This window comes from Mixophyes fleayi, chromosome 4 (assembly GCF_038048845.1).
Source record: "Mixophyes fleayi isolate aMixFle1 chromosome 4, aMixFle1.hap1, whole genome shotgun sequence".
NCBI classification, from domain to species: Eukaryota; Metazoa; Chordata; class Amphibia; order Anura; family Limnodynastidae; genus Mixophyes; species Mixophyes fleayi.
Window position 1 is genome coordinate 60,642,952 of NC_134405.1, and position 27,839 is coordinate 60,670,790.

Genomic DNA, 27,839 nt, shown 5'->3' on the forward strand with positions numbered 1-27,839 from the left:
TTGAGCGGTATAGCCCGTGAAGTTGCACACAGCGGAGGTGGTTGTTGCTTGAGCGGTATAGCCCGTGATGTAGCACACAGCGGAGATAGTTGCAGCTTGAGCGGTATAGCCCGTAGAGTAGCAACACAGTAGAAACAGGTGCAGCTGGAGCAATATAGCCCGAGATATAGCAACACAGCAGAAGTAGATGCAGCTTGAGTGGTACAACCTGTAGCGTAGTAACACAGCAGAGACGGGTGTAGCTGAAGCGAGCTAGTCCATGGTGTAGCACACAGCAAAGGTGGTTGCAGCTTGAGCGACATAGCCCGTGGAATGGCAACGCCATAGAGATAGGTGCAGCTGAGTGGTATCACCCGTGGAGTAACAACACAGTGGAACAGGTGCAGCTGGAGCGGTACTGACCGCGGAGTAAAGATACAGCAGAGGCACTGACGATCCAGATGAGAGCTCATAGAATAGGTAGAGACCTAACCAGACAGGTAACTTGATCAACAGGCCCAGAGCAACGGGAGAAAGTGCCTTTTCAAGTCTGGAGCCAATCACAGGAACCAATAGGAATCCGATTAGAAAATGGACAGGTAATCAGTCTGCACTTGCGCAGATCAGGACAGCGCTGCCGATACGGAGCTGCTGCGCATTCGTGGGTGCATTCGCAGAAGCTCTCACTCATGGGTTTTTTTTGGGGGGGGGGAAACCCCTTCCTGACAATCCTGCATGCGCCTCTGGGGAGGAAGGGTGAAACCTAGCCCCTGAGGAATTAACCGCTTAATCGTAGAAACTTCTAATTATTTTCACAAAATCTCCAGCAGTATAAATGCAGATAGTATACTTATATATATCTATATCTATATAGATATAGATATATATATATATACACATATGAGAAACACAAATGTCCCCTATGGGGTACTTAGCGTAAATAAGTGGTAGAAGCCTGAGGTTCCCGAGGGAAAGAGCCAGCAGCAGCTCACAGTATGCCTCCAAACGACCCTTTCCGTCCTGCAGGAAAGGGTGCGAAGATTCCTCGCTCTGGACCTTCTCACTGACAGGGAGGAGTCTCGACTACTGCCCCCTGCGCATACATGGCTTTTCACCATCATTATAGCATCCATGACAGCGCTGCTCACCTCTTCCAGACTCTGCTGTATCGGGTGATTGACTCGCTGCAGCGCCGCCCAGGCTCTGAGATATCCAAGTTCCCCCTCCGCCTCAGCGAGGAACTTGGTATCTCCCAATGTCAGGTCCCTGGACGGAGTACGGCGCTATCTGCCTGTGGCAGCGCCAGACCCGTTGGGACTAAATAGTGACAGGCGCTGAGCGCTGTCACTATCAATGAAATCGTAAAATATTTTCTTCTTTCTTTTCCTTTTTTCTTTTTTTTTTAATAAAAAACAGAACAGTGTTCCATTATAGATTTTCCTGAGGAAAAAAATGTTAACAACATTTATCCCCACCTACACTACCTAATAAAGACTTAGAAAATAAAAATATCTAATACTCCACAGCAAGTACTGCTAAGCAGTATCAAACACAGCCCAACTCCTTGGGCACTTAAACATAACTGAAGTTTGGGGGCTTGCTGAGGGGAGGAGTCGGCAGCAAGTTTAGTTCTTAACTCTTTAAGTGCCAACTCCAAGCGCCCTCAGACAATCCCATTGTAGCAGTGTCCCCCCCAGAATAGATGATGGAGAAATACTAATTTGCACCCCTTGCATTGTAACATGGTTTTGTCCAGGAGACTGAAATAAGAACTTTCTAAAGTTAAGATCCTTAATGAATCAGGCCCATGGTTTTGTCCAGGAGACTGAAATAAGAAGTTTCTTAAGTTAAGATCCTTAATGAATCAGGCCCAGCATTACCAAACCACATAAATTAATTACAGAACTCCATACAAATCTCAACATTTATTAAGGGTGGAGTTCAGTTAGATCAGATAAAATGCATAGAATAGTTTACCAATAGTGCAGCTGTTTTCCGATCCAGTCGGTCTTCCTCTGCCTTCAACAGTCTGGCGCTGACTTGCTGCAAACAAGCAGCAGTGTTGTCAATGTAAATGAAAATTTCTCCACTGTGAACTTCCCATTTGTATGAACTGGAAATTCACAGACAAGGGGCACAAACAACATGGCTGCCTGTCCGACACAGCCGAGCAGTAGCAGCATAAAGGAGAGCAGTGCTGGACTGTTACAGGCAACCGGGTGTCAATCTGGATCGGAAGGACGCCACACTGCTGGTTAGCTATTATTATTCCTCTTTTAGCTTCAAATACTGAACGATATTTTAAGATCTGGGTGGAGTTCTTCTCTAAGAACATAGCACATTACTACATCCTCATCATCAACAGTTATTTGATAGAAATAGGTGTAATAATACTACAACCAGATATCAGACAAAGTGTAATGCTGTCATATAATTAAGTTGATGATATAAATTTTCTGAACCCAGCAAGGAATGCAGCAGAATCTACTGTGTACTTTACCCAGGATTGTTCTTTGTGTATTGTGGTAGTATAGTCTCATGTAGAATGTGGGCTACTCAGTGGTGTTAGCTGGAGCAGGGAGCAGTGGTAGAAATGTTGCAGGAAAGACTACAGGGGATTCTGAATAACTGGCACTTTATGAGGAAAAGAACAATGCTCCACAGCTGTATCAGGTCTGTCTTTCCCCCTGGGCACGCTGGGCCCCACGAGTTTATTCGTGTGAGTGGTTGTGTAGGTAGGGGCCCAAGTGCACTGCTTTGCCTGGGGGCCCATAACGTTGTTAAGATGGCCCTGAGCTGTATGATGTAACATTTACAGCCAGGAGGAATTCTAAACCACAACAATTACACTTTGGAACCCAAAGGGAACACCCTGTAGAAACCAGTGACACCACTGAGGCATTTCGTACTTTATGTCTCTGTGATGTCTCAATAGATCTTAGTGAATTCATAGGCTGGACATGGTTATAGCCTATGAAATGGCTTCTTCCACTGTGTTTAGCCAACATATGCAGCCTGAAGCAAGTTTTCCATTTATATACATCCATCAGGTTCATATCATGAATACGGGAGTACTCACACTTCCATCTGCACAGATTGTTCCATTCTCCATCACTACTGCTGGGTTAATGGATTTACAGTTTGAGTTGAGGTAGTAACCAAGATTTGGATTAATGGGTCTTGAACTACCATACTTGCAGTATAATACTCCACACTTCACATCCCTGGATACATAGAGATAACAGAGATTAGACATGAATACCACGTGACCCTTGACCCAAGACCTTCACATATGTCTGATCTGGTCTTAATGATCCCAGTCTGTACTCACTTGGCTGCACAAGGAGCTCTAGTTCCAGAATACAGACAACCTTCTCTCCCTCTTTTGTTACTATCAAAGCAGTAATCATCTGCTGCAACAGATCCTAATTGGAAAAGGAGAAAAAATTAGCATGAAAAAAGGGAAAATAATGCTTTAAAGAAAAGGAGCAGATTCAATAGAAATTTTAATTAAAGCCAAATCCAAATTGTATTGTATTGCTATGAAAAGGGAATTCATAAAATAAGTTGTTGAAGGTGAACATTTTTCTTTAAAGGACCATGTGTCTTCTATGAAGGTAAAATTAGTAGCACTCAGCCAAAGTAAGGTCATTGCTCCTGGTTTGGATGATATTACAAGAACCTCTTATGGTCCTTATGCAGTCCTATGGTTTACTTATTATCCAACACTTATAAAGTCAGCAGCATACAATCCCATCTACAAATGCCATTTAAATATGCAAAAATGTTAATATACCATGTTTTTACAGTCAGCACGGTAACTCCTATGGTAGCTACAGGCACGTTTTGCAGATCTCACAGGACCACAGGTTACATAATAAGTAGAGCTGACAAACATGCACCTAGAGACAATCATGGCTAGGCGGGTACTGAGACTATAGATCTAGCTTTGGTTATAATACATTTATATATAAGGCTTCTTGCTATTCACCTGATCCCCAGTATGTCTCGCACTGACTCTGGGGGGTCGGGCATGTCCCGTTATAGCAGAACCCGTCACCATTCCTGCAAGGAGATCCATTGACCCGAAAGCGATCGGAGGGACAGGTGTCGGTTTTCCCATCACACATATCGGACAAGTCGCAGTCGTCTTTGGCGGATCGGCAGATAGATCCTGCTCTTTTCAGCTGTGTAGAAACAATCATATGGATGTCAAGCATTTACCTGATTCATACTGTAAGGATCACACCTTCAACGACGATCTCCAACGTACATTCATAAAAGTCTCATCTGCTTGGGGTGGAGGAGTTACATATATTTTGTCCTCTTGCACCAAATTTACCAACCATCCTGCAAAATGTTATTCCATCTGATCCGTTCCTTTTAACAAGTGTTTGATTTCTGATGTCATAGGCGTGTAATAACATAGATAGAGCATTTACACTGCATAGACGGAAGTCAACACAGGCGTCATGGCACTACAAGTCTACCTTACAAGTCCTGAAAGTAATTGCATTGAAATGGATTTGCAAGACATTTGTTTGCCTGCCCTCATTTAAGCCTAGTCTTGTGATTTTTTTTTATTTTAATATGTCTCATTACGAGACAATTTAAAACATTAAATTGTATACTATTGTTACACATGATATATTTTTATAAATGCACCTACATATGTATTCATCTGTGTTGTCTTGTTAGCAAGCAGGTCATTTTCTTTTTTTTCTCTCTATAGCAATTTTAAGCATGGTTAGTAGGTTTACTAGACTATAGGAAATAACGTTAGGCTGTTCATAGCTCCTGCACATATGCAGGAAGTAAACTAATTACCTGTAGCTGAAGAAATACTAGAGATGAGCGGGCTGGGATATCTGAAATCCGAGCCCACCCGAACGTTGCCGATCTGAGCCGGATCCGAGACAGATCCGGGTATTCCCGCCAATTGCAAAACAGAAACTGAGGCTCTGAGTCATAATCCCGATGTCGGATCTCGCGATACTCGGATCCTATAAATTCCCCGCTAGTCGCCGCCATCTTCACTCAGGCATTGATCAGGGTAGAGGGAGGGTGTGTTAGGTGGTCCTCTGTCCTGCTATATGTCGTGCTGTGCTGGGGAAACAGCACAGCACAGCATTTTTTTAAAAAGTTATAAAAAAAAAATATCCAAAAACAATCCTGCAGTATAAATCCATTGGTACTGCAATATTACAAAGTTCACTGATTCTGCAGAATAGACTGGGAATTAGTGGAAATGATTGTTATTGAGGTTAATAATAGCGTAGGAGTGAAAATAAACCAAAAAACTTGTTTTTAACACTTTTTAAGTTTTTTTTCAAAGTAAATCCGAATCCAAAACCTTAAATCCGAACCAAAACCTTTCGTCAGGTATTTTGCGAAACAAATCCGAACCCAAAACCTCAAGCAAATCCGAATACAAAACACGAGACACCAAAAGTGGCCGGTGCACATCCCTAAGAAATACACAACCATGTGCATTGGGTACAATGGCTAAACATGCATACTACATACAACACTCACCTGACAATTTGAGCAACATTCTCCCTCTGCGCACTGAGCCCCTTGTTTTAATTTGCAGGTGGCGGCATCGCAGCAATTGTTGGTGCATTCCTAGAAAGTGATGGTAATGGATGGTTACACTTTGGTTACAAATAATCTACGACAGTGTTTCTCACGCTTTATCTACAAAGTGCCCCCTTATGTCTGCTAAGTCTTACTAAGTGCCCCCTTATGTCTGTTAAGTCTTACTAAGTGCCCCCTTAAGTCTGCTAAGTATTACTAAGTGCCCCCTTATGTCTGCTAAGTCTTACCAAGTACCCCTTTAGGCCTGCTTTTCAGGGTGATTACCTAGGGCGCCAATGGTTATGGGGTGCTTAAAATACTGAATGAGTGGCATAATGTCACTTAGTATATTATAATTCCCCCACAGTTCCTACCCAAATGATGTGCCGGCCGCTGACATGAAGGAGAAGCTACCGGCAGCTGCTTCTCCATGTCAGCGATGGACTAGGAATATGGCATTTGAATATGATGATATAGCAAAGAGCCACATTCCCAGGACTGAGGAGCAGAGGATGCCTCCTGCCTACTCAGGCTGGGAGTAGAGTTTGAGGCACAACGACCATGGTGTGTGGGGCATTACCTCCACGGGGTGTGGAGTAGGGCAACGCCTAGGATGCCCCCAGGAATGGTGCCAGCTCTTCTGCTACTTCTTAACAATTCCCCACTTATACCAATACTTATACAAAAGATTTTCTATTGCCGAGACAGAAAATCTTTCTTGCGCGCTATTTCTCAATACATTTTCGCCCCGACAGCGTTATTGGCTGGCAGCAGTAAGGCTGAAGATGCCACTTTGCCAGGCCAGAGTGGGAGCAGACTTCAAGCCCAAATAAAAATAAGTTAAAACAATTAAAATAAATTAGTAAAAAAAAAAATCTTTCATATATTTCATTTTTGGCATGTGAAGAGAGTCTGCAATCAACATCCTGAGATGGCAATAGGACGACAGTGGCGGTATTTTTACTGCCACTGTCCATGATCAAAGTCTTCGGGGAAGGCTATCTGATGCAGACTCTAGATTTTGCCCGATTTAGGGTTTTCTCCCTTTGATAAATAGACCACTAATTTATGTCATCCCATAATGCAATGCTCTACTGAATAAAGATTCCATACATGTGACCCAGTGTATTTCACACCATATTAGGGAATCTTCTTCTCACTTTACTTCTGTCTGACATTGCATAATGCAAGTTCCTTATGCCCACATGTGTAATGTCAACACAGCTACTTGTGTCCAGATAATGTACAGCATTATGTTAGCTTTTCCATAATTCTTCATAATCTGGCAAATTACAGACCATGTTTTCAGTATAAATACATATGAATTATTAAAATCTAATAAGTATCAGTGCTCCCTGAAGGTTAATGTAGGGCCATTTAGATGTCCTGTAGTGGACGTGACATGGTTACCTGCACTGTGCCACAGTCACATTCCTCTTCTCGTTCGGTGAATCCATTTCCACACACGGGGGTAGACAGGATGTCCCTTTTCTGTGGCATGTCCTTCATACACAGCGGCATTTGGCTCAGGATAAAATTCTGTAAGTCCTGATGGCTGCAGGTGCTGAACAGTTTTGGAGTCTCATAACTGAGTGGAGAGAGTCAAAGTTACAGGGAGGTGTACACAGCATCCTGGGGATGGGTACTATACCTGTATGGAGGAAGCCACAGGTACAGGGGGTGTACATAGTATCCTGGGGACAGGGGTTATAGCTGTATGGAAGGAGACACAGGTACAGGGGGGTGTACATAGCATCCTTGAGACAGAGGCTATAGCTGTATGGAGGGAGGCACAGGTACCGGAGGGGGTGTGCACAGCACTCTGGGGACAGGGGTTGTAGCTGTATGGAGGGCGGCACAGGTACATAGGGGTGTAATTGTTTGCCAATTTGCTTCCAGAACTCGACATTCAGGAGGCTGCCAGTTGTTAGATAATCCCTTTATCCCTGCCACATCCTTTCTTTTAATATCATTCCTGGGTGATAATGCAATAGCTTGGGGTACGACCTTGTGTCAAAGGTGGATAAGTAAGAGGTCACTGACAAGCCTGCATAGAGCAATAGCACAAAGCTGTACTGGCCACATTTAAGCAAATAAATGTCTTAAGTTTGAGTTCCTTTAAATTACATACAAATGTATGCAACCAGGGGGTATTACTAAAACTACTAGAAAGCATATGTCAGGTGCCGTCCCGCTGTCTCCTCGGGACGGCCGGCATCACTGCCCCGCGCGCCTGGTTGCCAGGCGAGACGCGGAAGTTCCAGCAGCCCTACGCGGCCTTCTGCGCATGCGCGTCCCATTGTTAGGCAATTGGATAATCGTGGCGGCAGCTGAGAACAGCGCTGCCGCCCACTACATTCTATTGGCGCCCTGGTCTTTAAAAGGCACTTCCTGTCACTACACCTGTGCCAGAATATCAGGTCTTCCTGACTCCAGTGTTTCATGTGTTACCAGTTTCTGCATTATTTCTGACCTTCCTCGTTTGCCTGTGACCCTTCTGACCCGGACCGTTTTGACTATTCTTTTGGATCTCCTCTTGTACTGCACTATCCGAACATTACTGATCCGGCTTGCCTCACCATCCCTCTGGATATCCCTGTGTACCTCTTACTACCAGAATGTTACCGACCTGGCCTGTCTGACACCTCTCTTGTATTTCGCTGTTGACTCGTGGAAGGACCGCAACCTGTGTGTCCCTGCAGCAGAGTCCATACCTCCTTGTGGGGGTCCCTGGTGAATACCAGGGGCACGTTAGATTCTGCACCTTCCTCTGAGTTGCGCCAACAATAGCAGGTACACTATACAGTTGTGACAGGATAAGTGGACGTGTTGCCCATAGCAACCAGTTAGATTCTAGCTACCATTTTCTAGAATGTACTAGATAAATAAGTTATAATCTGATTGGTTCCTATGGGTAACAAATGCACTTCTCCTTTTTAGAAGGTTTAGTAAATTTGCCCCCCAAGCTTTCATTTCTACAATGGCTGTTTTTGGATTCACCCACCTTAAAGAGGGCGCCATGATACAAGAGTTAGCGCCACAGCGGCATCCATTGTCATCATGATTCATTCCGAGGTTGTGTCCCATTTCATGAGCAACTGTTGCACCAACAGGAATATAATCTTTACTGTGATCCTTGGAAAATAATACAGGATGATCTTGAGCTGAAAGCCAATCACTCAGTTTCTTTGTTTCTTGCATGTTAAATATAAACTCTTCAGTTGTCTCGTATATCATACAGTTCAAATAATAATATAAGAAAATGATAGGCAGATCTGATAAAGCAGATCTTGAAAGCTGGATTTCTGTTCTTAGAACACATGCAATATGGTTCAATTCCCAATTACTCCAATACATGGGTTATAACCCATTTGGTATTGCTCAAAAAACGTTTTAAATATGTTGTCACAGATGTAATGATAATACTGTTGTCCACGCCTGTATGTGGGGAGGCTGGGAGTTAATTATATTACAGAATGGTCATTTAGCGCCAAAGCCTCTATCACATGACTTACCATGTTTACACCTGTGGAATGGGTTTCACTGCAGAGGGTTTTGATCCAGGCCAGTCCCACCGTAGACCCATCAAAGTCAGTGTCACTGAAAGACAGAAAAGAACAAAATAATATGAGTACAATATTACACATCTCAGATCCCATAAAAAATATATTTTCAATTCATGTTATTTTATTTAATATAATATAATGCATGAGGTTAATTCAAAGAGAGACTATTTAAGGATATTGGTTAATTAACATGAAGATGGGTTTGGCTCTTAATGATAGAAATATAACTATGTAGAAAAATACTGTATAATTATTATGCAATGACACTGTTGATAGTAGAAAACTATAGGATACGTGCAGAGTTAAAGTCATCAAGTACTTGGAACTTCCAGAGACTAAAGCCCAAGATAGTATTTCCAGAATTAGTATGGCCAGTGGCGAAACGCGTTAAGCCACAAGGCATTGTCTGGGATATCGGCTAAAATCTGTTTCCATCCTCTGGCTCCAATGTTCAACTTATTGATTGGTCTTTGTGCCAAGTGTTCTTAACCGGATTTGATGATTCCGACTATTTACTGATGAATTGTGCTTTTTATGTCAGAATGCGGTGTAATTGTTTTTCTAGTTTTGAACACCATGAGACCTAGACAAAAAAAGGTAATTGTTTTACCTTCTGATTAAATATATCAAAAACTATCTTTGGGGCAGATACCGCCAGTGATCCTACGATCACCGGAAGATTTAGCAGTTAGAGAGCTGTCGTGGATGAGGGGGTTACCGTATAACAGGTAGATATCTCCTTTAAAATGAAATAATTTTGCTGCCTCCCTAATCGTGCTGTCTGGAACAGCCATGTGTACCACGTACATATGGGAATGGTAACTAGAAAAATCTCTCCCTCTATATATATATATATATATATATATATATATATATATATATATATGGATCTGGAACATCCCGGAAAAGGCTTACGTTAGAAAGTGTGCGTTGTCGTGAAGTTTCCTTGGCAGCAGCTTTTCTTTCCTCCACAGAGAGAAGCGGTTTAGATTAGTATCAGCCGATGTGACTACTTCAAATTGGTCTCCTGCGTTCCAGATTTCCAATCCAATCAGAGCCACAAAAATATTTAATTGCTTATACACCTGACAATGAGAATACACAGAGTAAAGGAGATCTATTATTGCTAATGTCAATGTTTAAAGTGTTTATTTTTCTATTCATTACATAAACTATGATTGTATTACTTTAAGTGATGGACCACACTTGGCAGGATAAAGCTGATCACTTTATTTAATGCAAATGGGCCTTGGCCTTTTTCCAATCTTACACCAGCAAGGAATTATGGGCCAGAGAGGGTGGCAAATGATTGGGTGGTCACTGGAGAATGTGTCACACCCGATCATGTGATGAACTCTTCAACTCGAAAAACCCTTCTGATTTACCGGTAAGTCTGGAAATAGTTTTGTGCCCAGGTCACGATGGATACAAGTGTCAGCTCTTTTCTGCAGGCAGTGGTCCATCCCTTTATAATGAAAAAAAGTTTATGGAAGGAATTATATTTCAGAGAAAAGCTGCAAACACATAAAAATCAGTCTTCCACAGCTGCCCATTGAGTTCCTTTTTAGAGTGACGTTATACTTTAGTTCTGGTTTCACACTATTTTGCTCCTTGAATAACCTGGTCTATGCTAATTATCTGGAGAGGAAGATTTTTTTTTTAACATTACTTAATAAATTCAACTCAAATGCAGTACTATCTAGAACAGAATATTAACATTCAAAGGTGATTGGTTAATCTGTGTATGGCAGAGGTGGGTCATGGCACCCACCAAAAACAGTGGGGTCAATTTCTGTGAAGCTCTTTAGGGCCACTGCCATTCCAATCAGCTGGCCAGAGTGGGGGCCGTTACATGTAGCAATCTGCACGGAGGCGTAATACTCCACTAGTTTCAGAACTGAAAGCCCGACTGGGACTTCACTGCGTTTGCACCAGTCCCCGGTATTCACCCAGAATAGCAGAGAAGAGACCTCAGGAGCAGATGGATTGGCGTCACTGAGCCCCCCTCCTCTGGCCACACCCCCTGTATTGGCATAAGCTCCACCCCTGCATCTCCTCAAACTTCAGGAAAATATATGCGGCCATTGTACAGTAACTCACCTGGTTAACAAAATTAACAATCCCAAAGATCCTTTTTCTGATGTCTTCTCTATTTTGGTTATACTTAATGAACTGGAAGAAAGAAGACCATAGCTTATTACTGCCAAGATGCCCCAGACATATAAGCCTATTATAACAACACATAGATCTATAAATGGTATTCCGCAAATCTGAAGACATGTATAGGCACATGAATAGGGCGCTGGAGAAAAGGGTTGAAGCTCTTAAACTCTAAAGCAAACTTATTATATTCTTACATTTTCTACAATTACAGCAACTAAAATTATAACATAAAATCCTTTCGAGAAACCCTGAATATGCTGACACCCCACCACTGTATGTGTGTACATGTGCGGTGGTACATACAGCCTGGGTTCTGGACCTAGGAGCATGATACATAGCTTTCAGAACACAGCCTGTGGTAAATGCCAAAGTGCCATGCACTCACCTGTAACCCCCACAACATCACAGAGGTTTACATGCATGCAATACTGATAGATCAATGCCATATGTCACACTATTGCTCCTGGTCCTATAAATACCTCAAACCTTGAAGAAAGTCCCTGAGGTATTTTGATATTCAGGAGAACTAGATAATACAAATTTGGAGCAAGATTTTGGGCTGTGCTAAGTGCATGAAACTAGAAAGAATTCAGAAAAAGTGAATATATTTGTGATTTTGTTTGTTATCTCTATAGAATGCCCATGAAATTAAAATGCTACCAAACGAAATTTAAAACAATATAAAATTCAATTAGACACTTGGGGGTATATTTACTAAACTGTGGGTTTGAAAAAGTGGAGATGTTGCCTATAGCAACCAATCAGATTCTAGCTGTCATTTATTTAGTACATTCTACAAAATGACATCTAGAATCTGATTGGTTGCTATAGGCAACATCTCCACTTTTTCAAGCTAGCAGTTTAGTAAATATACGCCTTAGTCACTGCCAGTGAAGCCAGTAAGGCACAGCAACGCAACTGTGTTTCCATCATTAAGGTGTAAACTAGCGCTGGTCATGAAGGGGTTTATCATTTTATTTCTAAATAATGGAGGGATCAAAGGCAGATTTTTAATAGCTCCCTTAAACATATAATATATACACACCTATCAGCCACAACCTTCAAACCACCTGCCTAATATTGTGTACGACCCCCTCTTGTCAACAAAAACAGCTCTGACCCATTGAGGCATGGCCTTCACAAGACCTCTGAGGGTGTCCTGTGATATCTGGCACCAAGACGTTATCAGCAGATCCTTTTCTAATCAAGTCCTGTAAGTTGCGATGTGGGGCCTCCATGGCTTGAACTTGCTTTTCCAGCACATCCCACAGATGCTCGATCGGATTAATATCTGGGGTATTTGAAGGCCAAGTCAACATGAAAACTTTGTCATGTACCTCAAACCATTCCTGAACAATTTTTGCAGTGTGGTAAGGTGCATTATCCTGCTGAAAGAGGCCACTGCCATCAGGTCATACCATTGCCATGAAGGGGTGTACTTGGTCTGCAACAATGTTTAGGTAGGTGGTACGTGTCAAAGTAACATCCACATCAATGCCAGGACCCAAGGTTTCCCAGCAGAACATTGCCAAGAGCATCACACTGCCTCTGCCAGGCTTGTCTACTTTCTGTAGTTAATCCTGGTGTGATATCTTAGGTAAACAACACCAGGCACGGGCTGGGAGAGGGAAGCCTGGGGGGCACGCAGGCCCTAATAGCGGTCTGACTGAGTGGCCCGGGGGGGCGCTGCCCCCCTGCGCCTCGGGCCAGCCTGCCCCTGAACAACACACATGCTCCTGGCTGTCCACTTCATGTAAAAGAAAATGTGATTCATCAGACCAGCCAACATCTCTCATTGCTCCCTGGTCCAGTTCTGGCTATCACATGTAGGGGCTTTCGGCGGTGAACAGGGGTCAGCATGGGCACTCTGACTGGACTGTGCCTACGAAGCCCCATATGCAGCAAGCTGCAATGCACTGTGTGTTCTGACACCTTTCTATCTTAGCCAGCATTAACTTTTTCAGCAATTTGTGCTCAGTAGCTCTTATGTGGGATTGGACCACATAAGCCTTCGCTCCACACACACATCATTGAGCCTTGGGTGCCCATGACCCCGTCGCTTGTTCTCCAGTTGTCCTTCCTTGGACCACTTTTGGTAGTTACTAACCACTGCATAACAGGAACACCCCACAAGACCTGCTGTTTTGGAGATACTCTGACCCACTTATCTAGCCATCACAATTTGGCCCTTGTCAAAGTCGCTCAGATCCTTACGCTTGCCCATTTTTCCTGCTTCCAACACTTCAACTTCAAGAACCGTCTATTCATTTGCTACCTAGTATATCACACCCCTTGTAACAAAATAATAATCAATGTTATTCACTTTGTCAGTGGTTTTAATGTTGTTGCTGATAAGTATAAATAATCTATATATTACATACCATATATGATAGATGTGTAAGAGTATCACCATAGAATGTATAAGTTCTTACCATGGAATTATCAGCCACCATATAGAGCTGGACATATTTCTTCGACTTCAGGAATTTCTGTTTCTGATAGAAGCAAAGAACAATATTGCAGTATGATATTACACAGGAGTGGAGGCTGTAATCACTAGTAACTAATTGCACTATTTGCCATTTAGAGATGGTTTACTATAGAACTTATATCGCACATTAGATTATCTGTACTGGTTTGCTATAATTCTTGTCCGTTGGCTGCAGCTAGGCCGTGGCAGTACATGATTTAGAGCGAGGTTCCCTATCCAGAAAAATATACAACTTACAGACAGTTGGAAATTACTGCAGCCCCATTTAACTGATTGTAAATACCTACTGTTTATTCAATAGCTTCCGAACGGTAGATCAACCACTATATCCAAAAGTATCTGCAGAACATGTGCTTAATTATACGCTTCCATCTAAATTATGGCATACACTTACTCCAGTCCAACTAAAGATAGGGCCAGCGTTATGGAATAGAGACTGGCCCCATATATTAAAAACATAACCAAGGGTTAGTTTAATTTATATTAAGTCTAGTGCACCAAATTACAAACCTTACCTCTGCATTACTGCTTGAAAAAGATGTCTTGGTCATTATAGTCTCATTGAATGTTGTGTTATCCACACCACAGGTTTTTGGGGTCTCTTGGGCCTGATACGCGTACACAGCATGTGCGCCACTCTCGGTCAAATTTATTGGCTCAATCAACAACTTTTGTTCTTGGGTCATAATCATGCCGCTAAAAGAATACACAACGATAGACTATCAGTATGCTTTTATAATTTTTCAATTTATTATTCAAAATAGTGATTACAATCATTAATGCGGTGCCGAACACACTTTTCAAGTGCAGTTTTCCAGCCTAGTCATTGCAGTCCAACGTTTGTTTCCATGGTCACAGATGTTGCTGCAGAAAGTCAATTTACAGCCGCTGTCAAATGGCAGGGATGGTGCTTTTCTGAGGTTTTAACAGATGATTTTAAGCATACTGAAAGGTTAATTGGCTGCTAACAAATTGACCCTAGTCTGTCCGTGTGTGTGTGTGTGTGTGTGTGTGTGTGTGTGTGTGTCTATGTTAGGGAATTTGGACTGTAAGCCCCAATGGGGCAGGGACTCATGTGAGTGAGTTCTCTGTACAGCGCTGCGGAATTAGTGGCGCTATATAAATAAATGGTGATGATGATGATGATAAGTTTTATTGCAAGTATCAGGCGTTTTCCCAGTAACTTAGTAAGTTTTATTTCGGCAAAATAATTTTTGAGTTTTAATAATTTTTAACCATGTCCCTACTAAACTGACCACGTCTCATGTGCTACATGCAGAGCCGTAACGAGGCCGGTGCGGGCGGTGCCGCCGCCCCGGGCACAGTCCCAAGGGGGCGCAGTGGCCGCCCGCACCGACTTCTGTGTAAGCAGTGAAAAGAAAAAAAATAAAATTAAACAGACCTCAGATTCAGACTGCCGGCCGCCCGGCGCATCCAAGATGGCGGCCGGCACCCGGCTCCACCCCCTTCTGAACTCTGCCCTCTGCCTCAGCGTCTGATGTCATGATGTTGCTAGGCAGCAGAGGAGCAGAGAAGCAGAGAGGAGCCAGGCAGCGACGGCTGGACAGAAGGTAAGTTTCAAAGCAGGGGAAGGGGGATGTAAGCTGCAATTATGGAGGAGATGTAAGCTGCAATTATGGAGGAGATGTAAGCTGCAATTATGGATGGAGGCAAGGGGGGGGGGGAATGTAAGCTGAAATTATGGAGGGAGGCAGGGGGGGAATGTAAGCTGCAATTATGGAGGGGGGGAGGGGGGAATGTGTGCTGCTATTAGGGAGGGGGGGGGAATGTGTGCTGCTATTAGGGAGGGGGGGAATGTGTGCTGCTATTATGGAGGGGAGGAATGTGTGCTGCATCTTGCTATTATGGAGGGGGGGGATGCTGCTATGCTTTATGAGGGAAGGGGGGGTATGCTGCCATAATGTGTGAGGGAAGGGGGGTATGTATTAATATAATGTGTGATATGAGGGTAGGGAGGTTGGGTGTCTTAGTACATGGGTGGGAGGAAGGCTATTAATTTAATGGTGACGTTTAGGCGGGGCTAATTATTTAATGGGTACTAGTTTATTTGTGGGGTACTGGTGGGTCAATTTAATTTATTGATGGGGCTTTTTAATTTAATGGTGGGGTCTATTAATTTCAGGTGAGGTATTTATCTGTATTGCAGTCACAAGAATGCTCTCTGTATAGTATGGTGGTCATAGGAATGCTCTCTGTATTGTATGGTGATTATAGGAATTCTCTCTGTATAGTATGGTGGTCATAGGAATGCTCTCTGTATAGTATGGTGGTCACAGGAATGCTCTCTGTATAGTATGGAGGTCACAGGAATGCTCTCTGTATAGTATGGAGGTCACAGGAATGCTCTCTGTATAGTATGGATGTCACAGGAATGCTCTCTGTATGGTATGGAGGTCACAGGAATGCTCTCTGTAAGGTATGGCGGTCACAGGAATGCTCTCTGTATTGTATGGTGATCATAGGAATCCTCTTTGTATAGTATGGCGGTCACAGGAATGCTCTCTGTATAGTATGGTGGTCATAGGAATGCTCTCTGTATAGTATGGCGGTCACAGGAATGCTCTCTGTATAGTATGGCGGTCACAGGAATGTTCTCTGTAAGGTATGGCGGTCACAGGAATGCTCTCTGTAAGGTATGGCGGTCACAGGAATGCTCTCTGTAAGGTATGGCGGACACTAGGAGGCTCTTTATATTGTATGTGTGTGTGTACATGTGTGTGTATATATATATATATATATATATATATATTTTTTATGTAAGTGCACATCCACATTATTTATGTAATAAATGTGTTGCTATACAGCATTACACTATGTGAGTTTCTTCCTCTCCATTATCCTGAATACTACTGAGTATATATGAAGTGCCAGTTCCAGAACCTTTAAACATTGTATGAAGCGTCTGCTATTCCCATGGGGTAATAAGGCTCAACTTGATTGGTGAAGATACCGGTTATACCTACAGATAAGCTTTAAAGATCTTTTATCTGGTACGCATATTATATTGGCACGGCGCTGGTGTTCTAGAGTGGTTCCTCATTTCCTTCTTCCTGTTGATCCACTATTATTACCTGAGTGTCTATACCTATTTAGTGGTTAAGATTCTGACTTTTGGTACACCTTTCTGTATTTTTATATACAGTATTATACTATTTGGCGCCCCCTCCCATTTGTTTTGTGTTATATATATATATATATATATTTAGTGTGATGGTGACAAGGGGGCACAATGATAGAGATGGCTCCATGGCACGGTGTGATAAAGGAGAAACTGTTATGGAGAGCACAGTGGGATGAAGGGGCAGTGTGATACAGATGGTACCATTACATTTATGTTTTAATTTGTTTCAGTGAGTTTTATTTCAATAACCAATTAATTTTTTTATACAGCTAGCATGTGATAGCTGCATTTAAAGTACTTTGATTCTATGGAGGCTTATTACATAAAGATCCTTACAAAGCCAGACCAAGAATAATGGGGAGGGAGGGGTTTCAGTGCGGTCTAGAACTTGTAAAGTGCTAGCCACGCCCCCACAGTAGGTTGACCACACCCACCCGACAATTGACACTCCCACTTAGATGGGGGGCGCCGGTTCCCTGTCTCGCCCAGGGCACTAAAATGGCTAGTTACGGCACTGGCTACATGTAATAAGCATAGGCCCATTTTATCAGCTACATTACATGGATGTTTCTCAGAATGTCTCACCTTAATCCATGACATGCACTGAGGCTGACCTGCGAGCTGTTATCATTCTTCACATGGCCTTGGTAATAACAATGATCCTGCAAGTGACAAATATATACAATTAGTCCCTATGTTCCAAACACTCTGGGAAGTATTGGTGTCTGGATGTTTATTACACGCTACGGGCCCCCAGGGCGGAAGTCATTCCTGGTGTAGTTATACCTGACAACGCTGCTATTCATATATAGTTTCCGCATTGCCAGTTTCTGCCTTTGTGTAGAAACTGAACCCTCTGGGGTTTGTTATTTGTCAACAGATCGTGTCAAAATGTTTGTCTAAACTTTAAGGGGAAGGGTTAGAAATGACAGATGCAGCAGCAGCATCATACCCCACAAAGAGACAAGACACCACATATACCTGCTCCTGCGGGCTGGTTGTTACTGGAGTGCCGTCTTCTAGGTAATGCGTCTCGGTGTAATCCTCACCTATCAGGTCTCTGAGGGGAGAGCGGGATCATATAAGAGAGAACTACACAGTAATAGGTCTGTCGGAGCAGTATAAATCTGCCGACACTACACAGAAAATATACATGTGACCCCTACAGGCCATTAGAAGCCACTGCACCCTAAAGCACATACTGCCAAATGTGATTTGCTATTTTTATCAGCTTTTAAATTGTGCCTCTTTCAACAATGTGATTATTCCCATTATAATCAGTCAGTACATTCATACAAAAAAAGCAAATCATTTGCTAATATTTAAGAAATTGCATTTTATTCCCCTTCCTATCCCCTATACAAATTGCCATAAACATATGTATATGATTATTATATATACCAATTAGGTAAATAACATTAGTTTAGGTTTTTGCATCAGAATTTTTTTTAAAATGAATTCCCTTTATTACCCTTAGTTGCCCCATTGTAGGAACCCCCCAGGTAAGAGTGGGATATTGGAGACTTACTCAGTCTTTTCCAGGTGAAGGACCAAGGGTTTACCGTTCAGCTCTAGCCCATACTGCACCAGGTCTGGATGCCTTCCCTGGGGAGATAGGAGACACATTCACATACAAAGTGGTAAGAAAGGATCTGGAAAGCGGAACTTAAGGAGGATCATGTTGTGTGCTATTAATGTTGTAATGCCCAATCTCTAAAAAATACATACCCTGAACAGAAATGTTTGTGACATATCCATAAGTTATTATTCATTATCCTGCTGAGGATTAACCATGTTGGAGGGACTATTAAACTCATAAGCCCACACAGTTTTTTTAAAAAATTTTAAAATTATTTTATATAGTCTTCATGTAATGTTCTAAAAGGACAGTAGTTTGGGCTCCCCATCTCCCTTCACTATTCACTACAATAAGAGCTGTGACTGTCAGAACAATGTTGTTGTCTTCTGCGGAAAATAGTCCTTAGTGATACAGAGAAGCTTCCTTGGTTTTCAGCCCCAAGGCAGCAGAAATAGGATAACATATTTGTAAATCATCCTACTAGCATTTGAGGAAAATGTGTTATGAGGGAAAATCTGCTGTAATAGAGATGGATATCTCATTCTGTGCAAAATCTGGATTTATGTAATACATCGTAACCCTTGTGGCGTATACATTTACACCGGTATTCACTGTTGAACCATGTGACACTATATAAGCCTATAGTGCAATTGCAACTCACTTGTCACATCCCAATGAGTAACACATTGGTCATGAGGATTTTTGTGGTACATTGTGGTTAATGGTCTATAAGATCCATATGAGCATGGTTATAAATAAATCAAACATGTCATGTCCATGTACTGCCTACTTGCAGATTTGACCCTCCATCCTTATTCATTTGATCTTTTACCACTTCCTCCCTATGTACTGCATGTTCTGACTGCAGTAATGTATAAAGGCAATTATTAAACTGACGTGCTCATTTACCAAAATTTAATTTATCATTTTGCACTGAGCCATAACAACCAGTCATTTGTTTTACTTGTCTAACTTGCACTGGGCCGATAAAAGCTAATTGCTGATTGGTCGCTGGTGTCCAGTGCAAATGTTGCTTCTAAATGCAGTGGTCAATGACTTAAATGGTGCCAACATCTTGGACAGGAAAGATAGTATAAATCAGTCTCCCATGCTGTCTGCGTTAATGATTACTGACACTAAATAACTGCTGCCTCATACTGTATGTCTACATTCTGTATGGTATGCACTTAGAATTAGCTGTCAATTGCAAATATTAAATTAGTACATTTTAAGTTGTCAGAAAATGTCCACAGCCTCAGCAGACGTCTTGCAGTTTGGCCCTGTGTGGAAAGAAATCTAATTTTATCAATTTAAGAGCAGCTGGGGGCTACTATAACAATCCACTCTCCAGAGCAGAACATTTTTATCTACCAAAGGACGCCATCTTGCCACCAAATGTGCGCAGTGGCGTAACGCCAGCTACAGAGTGTGTAAAAGCTATCATATGACAGCTCATTTTTTTGCTTCTTATATATTACACTCTTTGAAGATTTTTTCTCTTTAATCTCTTTTCCTCTCTGCTGAGATCAATTCTCTTTCTGTGCAAATAACAATCCTGGTATTCACATCGTCATTTTTGTGCATTCCAGCTGCCATTAGTACAGTACCTGTGTGTCTCTCTTGTGTTGCACATGAAGTTTTCGAGGGAAGACCACCTCATATTTCTGTCCTGCAGGTATCCCATTAACTGCTACAAGATAAATGACCATTTACTGGATTAGCAAATGAAGCAGTAAAGTGACGTCATCATTCTTGAACAATACTATATGTGTGGTTGTGATAGACTATATAAGGCACCAGCAAATGTGTCCTTTCATTATCAGATATGACATTTATGTCAGTTATTATCCTGTGTGCAGCTTCATAATAGCTTTTACCTATATATTAGTATGCATCACCGAACACAAAAAAATAATATAGGGCCTGATTCATTAAGGAAAATTAAGCAAGAAATTGAGTAGGTTTTTTTACTTAAGTTTTCTGGACGCAACCATTTTGCAATGCAAGGGGTGTAAATTAGTTTTTTATTTTGCACATAAGGAAAATACTGGCTGTTTTTTCTTGTAGCACAAAAATACTTGATAGCTTTTTTGTATACTGAAATTTAAAGTTGATCTAGGAAAAAAAAGCCAGTATTTTCCTTATGTGCAAAATAATAAACTAATATGCACCCCTTGCATTGTAACATGGTTTTGTCCAGGAGACAACTTAAGTTAAAAAAAATGAGTACTTTCCTTAATGAATCAGGCCCATAGTTTTCAAATACATATTAAAGTGTAATGCATTTTTTAACATGTGACATGGCTGCATCCTGATAAGTGTTGCCATAAGGCCAGGATTACTTTGAATGGAAAACTAACAAGAAATTGAAACAAAACATAAGATAAAGTTCACATTTTGTAGGATTTAAAAGTTTCCTTTAAAAATTAAAAAAGAGGGAATCTCACTGAGGACAGCAGAGTTAACTCTCACTGGCGATGAGAACCGCCCATACTACAACTGTATCACGTCCCCTTTACGCTGCACAGCATTATTTTTGTATTATAATTGCATGCTGCTACATTTTATCCAAGCACTGCAAATCTCCTTGGCCGATGGTCGTTATCTATAAGTACATCCGTTCACCTCAGAGCCTATAAGGAAGGAGAATGCTGTGTCCTTCTGTGTGCCATGGTTGGATCACACCTGTTTCCCACTAACACTAGTGATGGGGAGACACTGAAAGAATTTTGAGGAGAGAGAGAAGAAGAGAGAGAGAGAGAGCGCGAGAGAGAGAGAGAGAGAGAATTGCCGCTTTACAAAGTCATTTTTATTGTGTAATGTATCAGATTGTGTCCTAAGTGCAACACTTTATCAGTACTTTGCGCACAAGTCATCCATGCAATAAGAATATAGAGGAGACATTGATGGCCAGTGCCATTTGTTGGCAGATAGTAACATCAGACCATAGCCAGACCTGTCCATAGTGAGTACAATGGATACCAGTACTAACGAGTAGTAATAACTTAGATCATGTCAGCAAATAGAAGCTAACCTCTTCTGTTCAAGCTAACCTCTTCTGTTCTGCTTTGCTACATATTGGTTACATGGGGCTGATGTTGCATTTGTTACTTAGCCTGGGAAACAGCAGCAAGGGTCATTCAGTACAAGAAGTGCCTACCAATAACCAGGGCCTGATCAACCACTAGGCTGACCAGGCTGCAGCCTGGGGCGCTGGGTCCCGGGGGGCGCTGCACTGTGGGTATTTTTATTTTTTTAAAACATTTTTTTTATTTTTATTTTTATTTTATTTATTTTTTTAATTTTTTTTATTTTTTTCGGGGTGGGGGAGGGGGGGATAGCCGCGGGGGGGGGGGGGATCGCCGCGGGGGGTGGAGGGCTCGACGATCAAAAGCATTGGTGGTCAGTGGTTAGCAACACACAGCCAATCGCCAGGCTGCCTGTTGCTGTGCAGCAGACAGGAAGCAGGACGTCTTCACTTCCTATCTGCTGATCTGAGGAGAGGAGAGACGCTGGCACAACTACAGGTAAGTGAAGGGGGGAACTGCCCTGCATATCTATAGGGAGGGGGGGGAACTGCCCCGCATATCTATAGGGAGGGGGGGGGAACTGCCCTGCATATCTATAGGGAGGGGGGGGAACTGCCCCGCATATCTATAGGGAGGGGGGGGGAACTGCCCTGCATATCTATAGGGAGGGGGGGGAACTGCCCCGCATATCTATAGGGAGGGGGGGGAACTGCCCTGCATATCTATAGGGAGGGGGAACTGCCCTGCATATCTATAGGAAGGGGGGGGGGACTACCCTGCATATCTATAGGGAGGGGGGGAACTACCCTGCATATCTATAGGGAGGGGGGGGGACTACCCTGCATATCTATAGGGAGGGAGAGGGGGGACTGTCATGCATATGTATAGGGAGGGAGAGGGGGACTGTCATATAAATCTATAGGGTGGGAGGGGGGGGCTGCCATGAAAATCTATAGGGAGGTAGAGAGGTTGATATGTATGACGGAGGGCAGAGGAGGGGGGCTGATATATGTGACTGGGGGAGTTTTGATGTGACGGGGGGGATAGCTAGCTAGCAGAGTGGAGGTAAGGAAAATAGCTGCAAGGGGGATGGATGCAGGGTGGGAGGTAAAGAAAATGACTGCAGCAGGGGTTAAGGAAAATGGCTGTGTGGGGGGGTTGTGGTTAAGGAAAATGGCTGCAGGGGCTTTTTAAAAAATAGAACAGCTTTGGGGGGCAGAATCTCATGATTGTGTGGTGGTCACATGGGTGGTCACAGCAATCACTAGAATACTAAATATTAGTGAGATGGGGCTGGTAGAGGTTTGTATTTGATTGACAACAAATATTCAGATATTGCTTATATATGCCTGTCCAATGGGGTACTTTTAGCTGGCCATAATGGAGTGTTTTGTTTTAACTAAAGGGCCTAATCATTCAGGGTTTGCATTATAATACATTTTTGCATTTTCAAAAAAGGACGCCAACTTTCCAGAAGCCAACGAGAGGATAACAAAGTTGCAAGAGAGAAGAGCAAGGACAGGTAAGAGACAATGGCACAATCTGTCTAAATTTGAATGCTGGAGAATACACCTGAACATTCATATTCAGGAGTGTTCCTATACACCTATATATTCGGAGGAGGGGGGGGGGGGGGGCGCTGCGGCCGTATTAGCCTAGAGCGGCCAGAACCCTTAATCAGGCCCTGCCAATAACATCAGAGTACAGTAGTGTTACTGCATTAGTAGCAGCTCCTATAAGTGTTAGTCTGATAGTGCTTAAAATCAACAACGTTTTCACACAGTGGGCCTCATTTATAGTGTTAAATGGCTGAGATGCAGCACAAACTCCTCTTTGGTCGTGCTGTGCAACCACAGGCACCAAACAGGTGGTGCGGGTACAATGTACCTGGGCCAGGGCTTGTCTTGGGTGCCCAGCGGTTGCAGTGTTGGTAGGCAGATGGGTCATCAGACCCATTCACTCATTCATGACCCTCCCTGAGTGATTCTGGGTGGGGGAAAGTGACTGCAGTCAAACACACCCCCTAGGCTGGTTTTGTCTGAGCTGTGTGCACAGCCCAGGGGAAGGTCTGCGGTTTCAAACCCCTCAAGGTAGCGTACGCAGCACTGGTTTTTGTCAAGTCTTCCCATGGAGGTGGGGGGCGTGCCAGAGGCAGCAACACCTGAATAAGGCCCTGCTGTGAAGAAGTTTGCACTGGCTGAGAGGATTTGGGAGTTTCAAAGTCGTTTAATTTGATGAAAGTATATTGATTAATATTGTTTCACCGATTGAGATCAGTACGCCACGTGTCAGGGCGCAATTGCACGATAAATCACGCACACATACACTTATATATATATATTTCCTATTTATAATAGTTCCAATCTACAGTTGTTTTTGAGCAGATGTTATTTGGTTTATAGTTATATATTATAAGGTAATATGTACACATTAGTGAGATTTAAGGTTCAGGTCATAGGAAACATGTCATGTTTGGTATCATTCTAATTCCCTATTTATTCGCAGACATCTGGTTCCATCGCCGAAAGGATCGCTCCTTGCGTATGCTAGTTATGGAAGATAGGGAATAAATGATTAGAATGATATTGTCTGTGTAATGCTAATAGACCAGTTTAAACTAGTTCTTGGTGGGAACATTAGTATTCATCATCTGGAGAGCTGACCCCCACCCTTGGAAAGCTGACCCCCACCCTTGGAGGGGTTTGTTTGAACTGACCTACATTACACTGGACCTTCCTGAAGCCTGAACCTATGGAAACTTGCCAAGTCACCTGTATTGTATTTACTGTAACACCAAATGTATATATACTGCTCACTGGAATCAGCTAGTCAGTCACTCTGACCACAGTCTTCAGGACTGAAGGACTGTCTAGCTGGATCCAGCAGAGCGCAGCAGGTGCAGCGTATGTATTATGTATCGACTGTACTGTACTTATTTGTTTAAACTGTTATACTTTTGCGTTTGCTAAATAAATTGCTTGTGCTTTGGAACCACACAAATCACATAGACAATGCTTATTGGAAAACAATGAAATTACTGTAATAGGAGGAATAAGGGCTTTCCTTGCAGAGATGGGGATGGTGTGTCAGTGCGTGAGTTTTGTGGAGCAGTCCTTAATTTTGCGGAGTGAGATTGCTGAAATGAGAAAACGTGGTTCAGAGGGTGCATTTCTCGGTGTGTTCCTGGCTGTGCAGAGGGGCACAGTCTATCTCTACAAAAGGACTCGATCTTTGTACTAGCTCTGTGCTGGCAGATATTGGGTCTCATTGAATACTTTTGATAGGACACATTTTGTATCTTTCAGTTGCACTTAAATAGAGAAATACATTTCTAGACACACTTGGTCCATGGAAACGAAACTCCAAATGCACAAAAGCGCCTCCTATAAAAAAACAGTCCCAATGTCCCTCCATTCTGATGCTTAGTTTAAGCCATAAATGATGCTTAACCAAGCAAAAATGGAAAAGTTCAATGAATGAAGTGAAAGTGGTGGTTGTAAAGTGGTAGCAGGATCGATGTTTGCAGACGTGTGTGTGCCTCTTCAGAGTTGTATTTATTATAGATTATTTATAGGGTGATAACCACTGAGCCACCGGAGCGCAGTTTCGAAAACACGGGAGCATAAATATTGGTGGGTGAAGGAAGCTGGATTTTAAATTAAGGACAAATTTGCTTTACCTGCAGCATATTAGCCTGGCATGGAAGGTGAGAGGTATTATCCGGAACCCATAATCAGGCCCTGGTCATAGTCATTGTCTGTGGGCTGATTTATCAAGGGGTGAAAGCCCCATTGTCAGTGAGAAACAGGAATTTTCCCCGTTTGACGAGCCTGTTATTTTTATTCCACCCTATACATCAAAGGGTTAAATGATCTAACACAGTGAAGGTTTGCTCATATCTTTTCTTTTTAACAAGTTGCAACAGTATAGTTGCATTGCTGCCATATCTGTTCTGCTATCACCATCTCAGAATGATAGCAGATTAAAATGATTACCAAGCTTTACTCTTTGTATACTGTGAGTCTGTGTAAATGTGTGACAGTCTATTGTACACTGGCCATGCTACAACGTACCGCATGTATGCCAGGCACACAGTTGGACTGTAGCATAAATAAAATAAAATCCTTCCCGCTTTAGATCTTACTCAACATTCAACTTCACTCCAAGCTGACAAAACAAAATCTGGATACTTGCAAATAGTCCTTGTCTGACAGTGCAAATGAAGTCACTGGTACTATATAAACTCAAGGTCTGTGGACAGCACAGTGGCCTAGTGGTTAGCACTTCTGCCTCACAGCACTGGGGCCATGAGTTCAATTCCTGACCATGGCCCTATCTGTGTGGAGTTTGTATGTTCTCCCTGTGTTTGCGTGGGTTTCCTCCGGGTGCTCCGGTTTCCTCCCACACTCCAAAAACATACTAGTAGGTTAATTTGCTGCTAACAAAATTGACCCTAGTCTCTCTGTCTCTGTCTGTCTGTATGTGAGTGTGTGTCTATATTAGGGAATTTAGACTGTAAGCTCCAATGGGGCAGGGACTGATGTGAATGAGTTCTCTGTACAGAGCTGCAGAATCAGTGGCGCTATATAAATAAATGGTGATGATGATGATGATGACGATGAAGGTCTGCTTTGGGGCTATCCCAAATACCAGGACTGGTCTATTATTATTACATGTTCTAACAACCTTAGATTACGATTACCAAATTCTTAAAAATAAGACCACGCTGTTAGGGTAAAGTAATATATTTTATTATATAATTACAAAATGTATATTATTAGTATGTACAAATCCCACCAAAATGTGAAGTAACCATGTAGTAACCATGTAGTTTCAAAACTTCCGCCGCTGCAGGTTGAGCAGCTGCTACATGGCCCACTAGGGAGGGTGGTCCATCAATGCCCGGCCATCCTCTCAAGGTGCCCGTTCTACAGTCAGAAGAGCTTTGTGGGGGCCTATTTTAGAGCATGCACTGGTCTGACACATGCACGTAATCACAGAGAGTCTTTCCTCCGCTCTTCACATGTAGCTTGTGTAGACACCACATGGGAAGCAGACATAGGAGTCTACCTCCCACATCATTCAATGATTGATAAGTGTCTTGGGGTGGGGGATTAATACGAAGTCGGATGGAATTAATGTTAAGGGAGTGGCTGTTTGCATGTGTATTAATGTTATAGTGGGGATGGTGTGGAGGTATTATTACTGTGTTGTGTCGGGTATTAATGTTATGTGCTTGCCAGGGGTATTAATGTTGTGTAGGAGAATGTGGGGATAGCTCAGTCAAGGGGAATATACTAAATTATCCCAATATAACAGTGTAACTGTGAGACATAGCATCTTAGTGAGTGAAGGAGACATCCTGCTGGAAGCAGCATTATGTACATTTAAAGGGCTGAGAGAACACTAGCAAGAAGGTGTCAGAGTCCAAACATGTGAAGTGTCACCCCCACAGAGGAGGGTATATGTTTAATATTAGGGCTTATTAGGGGAAATATGCCTATTTATTCAATTTGAATGCTATTAATTTGATATTTGGGTTGGCTGGGGAAAATAATCATATTAAATATAAATGCTATTCATTTAATATAATTGGTCTATTTATGAAATATGATTTTGGGACTCCTTGGGTGGAATGAAGCATAATTATTAAATGCTGCTGATTTTCAGTTAATGTTGGGACAGGTTGGGGTGAGGAGGCCTAGAGTGTTAACTCATTGCTTGGCTTTCCAGGAGGTAAATAGCACTTATCTGTTTTCCAAACAGTGTCCCAAAATTCAGAATCTGGCCAAACAGCAACAGAGCTTCAGAAACCAATGCTGCAGAGAGTGAAAGCTGCAAGAAAAGGTAGAAAGGAGGAGTACAATCTGCCAACTGTCCAAATCTGGAGGTGCAATCCTGATTTTGGGGTACTGTCCCGTGGTGTCAGGATTTTGTCCCCATTGCAGGGACAGTTGGGAGGTATGTCCTGCTTCATGCTGCCAAATAATATTGGGGGCATATATAGAGTAAATACTGTAAAAGAGTGGTATGGTGGAAAGGTGCCAAGGAATGCCATGGAAAAAGGTATTTTGGCATAGATGGAAATTAGAGGGGAGAAAGGGCAAATGAGCTATTTGCCCAGGGCCATTTGGGGTTTAATCTGACTCTGTGTCACATAGTTTGTTTCTGAACATGTGCATACAATCATATGTGAGGGGATATTACGCAACAGTTTGCAAAATGTGTAAAGAGCTTCTATCATTTAGAAACAAAGAACTGAAACACTCATCAGACCTGAAGCTTGCTTAAGAGATAAAATCAACCCCATACC

General features: G+C 42.5%; 2 protein-coding genes across 3 annotated transcripts in view; one reads left to right on the forward strand and one right to left on the reverse strand.

Moving 5' to 3' along the window:
- Positions 1-27,839, forward strand: part of LOC142151490 (zinc metalloproteinase-disintegrin-like VLAIP-B) — a 312,990-nt gene that overhangs the window by 201,647 nt on the left and 83,504 nt on the right. The window lies entirely within an intron of this gene.
- LOC142151489 (zinc metalloproteinase-disintegrin-like VLAIP-B) overlaps positions 1-27,839 on the reverse strand; it is a 53,437-nt gene that overhangs the window by 23,701 nt on the left and 1,897 nt on the right. For both annotated transcript variants that reach the window (XM_075207196.1, XM_075207193.1), the window contains exons 2-16: positions 20,105-20,187; positions 18,447-18,523; positions 17,900-17,978; positions 17,504-17,580; positions 14,292-14,472; positions 13,718-13,780; positions 11,223-11,294; positions 10,038-10,207; positions 9,072-9,156; positions 8,561-8,691; positions 6,967-7,144; positions 5,515-5,604; positions 3,971-4,166; positions 3,311-3,404; positions 3,059-3,203 (exon numbers count right to left, since the gene is read on the reverse strand). In XM_075207196.1, coding sequence (XP_075063297.1) covers positions 3,059-3,203; positions 3,311-3,404; positions 3,971-4,166; positions 5,515-5,604; positions 6,967-7,144; positions 8,561-8,691; positions 9,072-9,156; positions 10,038-10,207; positions 11,223-11,294; positions 13,718-13,780; positions 14,292-14,472; positions 17,504-17,580; positions 17,900-17,978; positions 18,447-18,523; positions 20,105-20,187 — 1,721 coding nt within the window. The remainder of the gene's footprint in view (positions 1-3,058; positions 3,204-3,310; positions 3,405-3,970; positions 4,167-5,514; positions 5,605-6,966; positions 7,145-8,560; positions 8,692-9,071; positions 9,157-10,037; positions 10,208-11,222; positions 11,295-13,717; positions 13,781-14,291; positions 14,473-17,503; positions 17,581-17,899; positions 17,979-18,446; positions 18,524-20,104; positions 20,188-27,839) is intronic.